The sequence below is a fragment of the Botryllus schlosseri genome, chromosome 3 (assembly GCF_051294905.1).
Source record: "Botryllus schlosseri isolate E-star chromosome 3, Bs_hap1, whole genome shotgun sequence".
Taxonomy (NCBI): domain Eukaryota; kingdom Metazoa; phylum Chordata; class Ascidiacea; order Stolidobranchia; family Styelidae; genus Botryllus; species Botryllus schlosseri.
The window spans coordinates 29,977,652-29,984,384 of record NC_137238.1 but is presented as its reverse complement, the minus strand read 5'-3'; the positions used below and the strand labels follow the sequence as shown (position 1 = coordinate 29,984,384).

The following is a 6,733-nucleotide window of genomic DNA, read 5'->3' as shown; positions in this document are numbered from 1 at the left end:
GACTTTGTCAAAAATATGACCAGAAATTATGAAGGATAATGAATTTTCAGAACTGTAGTTCCGAAATTCGTCTTCATCTTATCTCGTAAAACTAGTCCGTGGAACCCAAGATATTTTCTGGAAGGAAGCACTGGGTTATCAGAACTAAAGAATATAGAAGAACAGGCCATCACTTTGACTCGACTCCATGTATCAGTGCGGTCACTGCCCCGAAAATTTCAATGACTTCTTTACCTCGGTAGGCAATCATCAAAAGTGTATAACTACAATACAGGCGCGTACTCGTCGTCCAACTGTCATCTGGTCGACAGGAAAGATCATCGTTCTATCAAATATGCCGGACCGGAATTGTGACATATCTCGCCGACTATCCGACAGTCGTCGAGTATATGAAGTGTCCACATTCAAGTCGAAATACAAGCAATTTATACTGAATGAATGCTATCCGCCCTCAAGTTTACCGGACCACGACCTGGCATTTCGATGATATTTGATATCTCACGTTACAATATTGAGTGAAATATTGCATCAACCTCAAACACAACAGACAGGCAATGCATTACAATCACGTGTTTATTGAAGTCATTTGCAGCCAGATATATAAACACCACATAATTAGCTGATAAAAAATTGCGACACTTCAGAAGATATTCCGCGACATTCCATAATATTTCGTAACATTTTCATGCAATACCAAATTTTTCATTTGACAATCAAACTCGCTAAATTACATACTATTCGCTTTTACTGAACGTGCCACGACTCCGCCGAAATGTGGAGATTTTTGTGCATTATTTCAAGGGTGAAAACCAACTATTATTAGGACATCCGGAGAAATAATATTCCGATGTTACATAACAATATAATTCATGACGATATCCAAACGTCTGAAACAGCTCACAACTAACGGTACTGTGAACACAACATACTCCGTGCATGCTAATTTGTAATCTAATAGCAAACGAGCTGTTTTAACTAAATACGCAGATAAAACTACTGCACGGCAACATAAGCATGTTGCGGTAATGACGTCACAGTCTCAGTGACATCACAAATGTTAAATTCGTTGTCAGTGAGACGAGGGACTTTCTGCGGTACAAATGCTAGCTTGTAAGCTGCAGTAGTTTAGAGGGGTGTAACTTGGCCAATGGGGTCAGCCAGGCTATGAATAAGAGCTGTTTGCCATTTCAGAGTCAACTGTCTTTTATGTATTGCAAGGAAATCAAATATTTGTTCGTTGATTGGCAATGATCACAGTTGATACTTCTATAGTAACTATTACCTAAACCTATGCCCACATTTTTTACCAGATCACAATCAGACCAAAGTTAATGTTTGAGATTGCTCTAAATTCATTTCAAACACTACAACACTATTAAGACCGTGACGTCAAACCGAGCATCACCAAAAATTTCTGCATTGAGCACCAATTTAATACCATAAATATATATATAATAAATTTTACTATATTTTGTTCACTTTTGTCAAATATTTAAAATTTGATTTAGTGTTTTTGTAAAGAAAAAATCCCTTTTACAGACATATTGAACGGCATAATTTAGCTTCCTTACATTAACTCGCGCAGTAGCTGATAAAATGATTAATGATAGCCAACACATGTAAATTATGTCAATCATATCACTTTGTTATTAATTTTTTTTATTATTTATTATATTAATTGTTATGATCGGCATCTAATGCTTAAATGAAATTTCACAAGAGAGATGACAGTTACTTCGTTTCGTTATGAACTGTTGTGATAAAATTTGTAATGCCATAAAACTAATATGTAACCAAATTTACGAATTTGCTACATATTTCAAGTTGTTCTGGTTTGAAAGTTTAAATATTTATAAAGAGTTATAAAGGTTCAGGTGCATTAAATCGTCTTTATGGTTTCTGCCGACACATTTGATGCAACAGTGTAAATGCAATTTCGAGTCAATGCGTGTCAAGGGTAGAATACGTGATAGATTCTACACAAATTAATACAACCAAACTTTTAGTTGGGTTTTTTACTCCCCGAAATTCATTGAAAACATTGATAACTTCTAACACGTACATAAAGTAATGAGGATCTAGATGCCATTCTACAATGCGTACAAGGTTTACGACTGCTAAATCAATCACACTAATCACAAAGCATTCAATCCACATCAAACATAGCAATATATCATAGAACCCAGATTACACAGACAATATTTTGAAAATGCTTATATAATTTATTGTATGAAAATGGTCTTAAAAAGTTTTTTTTAGCCTTCGGAATAACCACACTAACCGTCTATATAACTGTAGATTAGCAAAAAAGCCTTTTCAGGACAATTGAATAAAATTCATCCATATTGAATTGTTTCAGAAAACCCATTACCACTATCTAGTAGCATTTATGCAGCTACATGGGTTTCTAGATATTAGGTGTGCCATAGTAAGCGCATGGTCCCTACCTAGAGGTGGCCAGTCACAAAGTACTACAACTTTTACAGAGTACTCACAAAGTTTTGCTTACTTAAACCAACTACTCTTGTGGTCATGTGTTGATACTTCTCCCACCTCTACTCAACCCTTTATGCAGGGAAAACCATCTACTTTATACAGGGTTGTAATGACTTGAGTCACGATTTTTTGGTGACTCTACTTGACTCGGGATTTTTTTCAAATGCATAAAATAACTCGACTCGTCACTTTGTGTAGTGACTCGACTTGTACTAGAGTCATTGTGCAATATGCATGACTCGAACCAAGTCATTCAACTAGAGACTAGGACGGCTAAGACAGACATTTCATTATAACTTCGAATAATAGTAAAGTCACCACATTATCGGTATTTTGTCTAACAGTCCTGAAACTTGGAATATAGGGTCGGAAACTGTTAGGACTGAGGAAAATTACGATATTATGAATGCGAGCCATTCTATATCACTCGAGGAGAGTTGAAAAAAGTGGGTTGAACTGGATTGAACTCAAAACTGAACAGTGAACATAATGACTTGGACTCGAGCCACAACACCATGACTCAGACTCAACCTTCTTCTCACATACTTGGACTTGACTCGGTGGTGAATTGAAAATGACTCAACCTGACTCGAGTCAAAACCATAAAAGTGAGATTGACTTGTGACTCGGATACAAACCTGACTTTACACACTTTTGCTTAAATACAGTACAAAGTAGATAATGGATTGGTTTGAATACCTTTTCCGAGTGAAATTATCATAATAACCTGGCCAAATGGCCCCTGTATCACGTCAACAGAATATATTTTCTAAAACTGCTCTTTTTATGGTGTCATCAGTCATTTTAAGCTGTCGCAACTTGCAATTTCGAAAGTATTCTCTCCCGAATAACCGCCAAAAGTACGCGACATCTGGACTAAATCTAACTTTGGTAACTATCAAGTTATATTTCAGACCTACATTTTCGATTCCACATTGATAAATTTACAGCATAGAATTTCCACTACCACCTCTACCCGAGTATCAAAAGTTACTACTTTAAAATACCTAGCTTAAACATAGATAGAATCCATATACTAATAGCTATTAACTTATCAGTTATTATCAACCTACGTGTTGAACATATAAAGATTAATGCGGAAATACACAGCTATTATATTAGGAGCGGTAGGTTTGTATTTTACGCTGGATGGGCGTGCGGCAGACGTAGCAACTGTTAGTCCCGTCCGCGCATGACTGGCAGCTGCATATGTGCCCGCAAGGGTCGAACAACACGCTGGCCTCGTTGTTCATGCATACTCTGCATCGTTTCTCCTGTTCCAGCATCTCCAACCTGCGAAGTAAAAAGTGGCAGTCGTAAAACTCGGCAAAAACATGTACAGGTGCTTTTGTCCTCGGTACTTAAGTAGTTGCTATGCAGATGCATTCAAAGTGTTCAGCATTTCTATTACAGAAATGCCTTCATTGTAGTAGTCAGACCGAGGCGCGTAGCCAACCAAATTATTAATAAACCCAAATAACTTCGCTTCTACTGGTTGGAATTGCGTCAAATTTGTTTTGCACCGTTTTTGTAGACAACTCAACAACTTCACGGGGTTGACAGTGATATTTGAAGTATTGTTTTAAATATTTTTATAAAATAATTCAAAATTTCCAAACATCGTATGCCTTCACATCTATCTACCAGTTGGAATCGAGCCAAATTTAGTGCCAAGCACCAGGATTGTAACAAAGTCACGAGGCTCCGAGTCACAAGTCGATCTCAGTTTTATAGTTTTCAAGACACCGCCGAGTCAAGTTCGAGTCCAAGTCAGTGAGCAGAGGTTCCAGTCCGAGTCATGGTATTATCACTCGAGTGTGAGTTCAAGCCATTGTGTTGACAGCTCAGTTTCCAGTTGAAGTCTTGTAAATCCAATTATTACAACTCTGTTTGGTGGTTCGCATTTATAATATACTAGTTTTCCTCATTGTTAGCAGTTTCTGGTCGCATTTTCAAGTAGGAGTACCAATAGCCGAAATCCCAATAGTGTGGTTACTTTACTATTCTTCGAAATTACAATGAATTGTCGGACTTGGCCGTCCGAGTCTCGAGTCATGTGCAATGACTTGAGTCCAAGTGGAGTCAATACACAGATTGACTCGAGTCATTACAACCTTGCCAAACATTATTTTAGGCGACTTAACAATTTATTCGATGAATCCTCGGAATCCGGAGAAAAAGATTTTTTGAACAATCCTAGTGTACAGAGATTTGTCATTCTCATACTGGCCTGGATGAATGCTGATTTCAAATGAGCTGAACATGATTTTTGTTGTCTTTCTAATTTACAAGTTGTTGCGAATTCAGTAATTCTAATTCCAGTCTAATTCGGGTAAACCGCGTAGCTGTAATCCATATCAAGATCTAATTTGGAAAAGGGTGAAAATTTTCTAGTGGTTCACGTTTGGTAGCAGGGGCGTAAAGACTAAACCCATAAAACCAACCTCCTGCGTGCTGATGGCCGTGAAGTGTTTTCGTCAGTCGTAGCTCTGCCATTTACTGCTTCACGACTTCCAGAACCAGGCGAATAGTGTTCGCCTGACCCTGGTACAGTCGACATCCGTTCAGGCCTGTGTTGGGACGGTTGTACCGTGTTCCTGGCTTCCGTAGACTGGGACAGCGGACCCGGCGTTCTGATATTCCTACGAGTTCTGGTGTACACGGTCTGCATTGTCACGTTCGAGCCACGGACGTTTCTCTCTACGTCAGCTCCCCGGAATAACGGCGTATTTACTGAAAAACAAACAAAAGTCAACCAACACAAAATCAGTTTTTTTGACGGGCTGGATTCGCTCTCTGTAAATCCAAGAATTTCTCGTCTGCTACGAATTGGTGATTTACCAGTTCGATGTGATATTTTTTTATAATATCAATGATTAAGTGCATTCAGAATAACGATGAGATAGTCTGCATCAGGGTTGTAACCAAGTCGCAAGGCTCCGAGTCACAAGTCAATCTCACTTTTATAGTTTTGACTTGAGTCAAGTCGAGTCGTTTCGAATCCACCACCGAGTCAAGTCCAAGTCAGCGAGCTGAAGGTCGAGTCCGAGTCACAGTATTATGACTCAAGACCTAGTCCAAGTCATTGTGTTGACTGCTCAGTTTCCAGTTAAAGTCTTGTTAAACATGCTTTTTATACCTCTGCTCGGTGATATCGAATGCTTCGCATTTATCATATACTATTTTTCCTCACTTTTAGCAGTTTCTGATCTCATGTTCAAATACCAGTACCAATAGACAAAATCCCAAGAGTGTGGTTACTGTACTATTCTTCGAAATTACAATGAAATGTCGGTCTTGGCCGTCTGAGTCTCGCGAATGAATCGAGTCCAAGTCGAGTCAATACACAGATTGTCTCGAGTCGAGTCATTTCCGTATATCGAGAAAATGACTCGAGTCAAGTCGAGTCATCAGGAAATCGTCATTACAGCCCGGCTTAGGTCCATCAAAGATGCCAGCTTTAAGCTGCTCGTCTGATAGGGATACTAGGTATACCCACTTTGTATAGGCTCAGCAGAATAATTTTTACAGGTCAAAAAAGACAAGACTCACATCAGTATTGGAATGAAGCATTCCAAGAACAAATTTGATAGCTCTATACTGCACTTTCATCTTGGTAGAATTACCAATTGGTACAAGAGAACATACATATTTTGATTGTTCAAAAGTATGATTTTTAGGCTTTTTTGACTAACAAAGATGATGCATCAGCTTGTGTTCGTATTGATTGAATAAATGAGGACGACATGAGGGTTCCTCATAGTCAATTATCTATTTATGCGCAGAATGAAGGCAAAAAAGCTAGGATTTACTTGCTGCAAAGCGAAATATTGGAGTCATAGATACACTACTTTGGGCTTTTTAGGGGCATCATATTTTCTAAACAAGGGTCAATCTGGCTAAATTGTTATGATATTCGTAATCAGTAACCTAGAAAACCCTTGCAACGACTCCAAGATGTTCCGACATTATATTTTTCATTTTGATGACCAGTGTTACATACGCGGGAGTGATGCGATTGTAAACAGCGTGATACAGCAAATGAATGTGATGCATCGTGATATTTAATAACGCGATAACGATACCATTCTTTTTCGACTGATCGCCCCCTTACCAATCCCGACACAAATCCCCCCAATATTTACGAATCTGAAAAGGAGGACATACAAACGGGAAATTTATTCACCCAACTCTGATCGCTGGTGAATTTACTAAAAAAGGCCATTTTCCGAGGTGG

At 38.4% G+C, this 6,733-nt stretch overlaps 1 protein-coding gene across 1 annotated transcript in view; it reads right to left on the bottom strand.

The window, feature by feature from the left end:
• Positions 1–555: 555 nt before the first annotated feature.
• The window catches only part of LOC145435024 (baculoviral IAP repeat-containing protein 3-like), a 29,966-nt gene continuing 23,788 nt past the window's right edge, over positions 556–6,733 (bottom strand). The window contains exons 16-17 of the mRNA XM_080312292.1: positions 4,941–5,229; positions 556–3,789 (exon numbers count right to left, since the gene is read on the bottom strand). Of these exons, the coding sequence (XP_080168418.1) occupies positions 3,615–3,789; positions 4,941–5,229 (464 nt within the window). The 3' untranslated portion in view covers positions 556–3,614. The remainder of the gene's footprint in view (positions 3,790–4,940; positions 5,230–6,733) is intronic.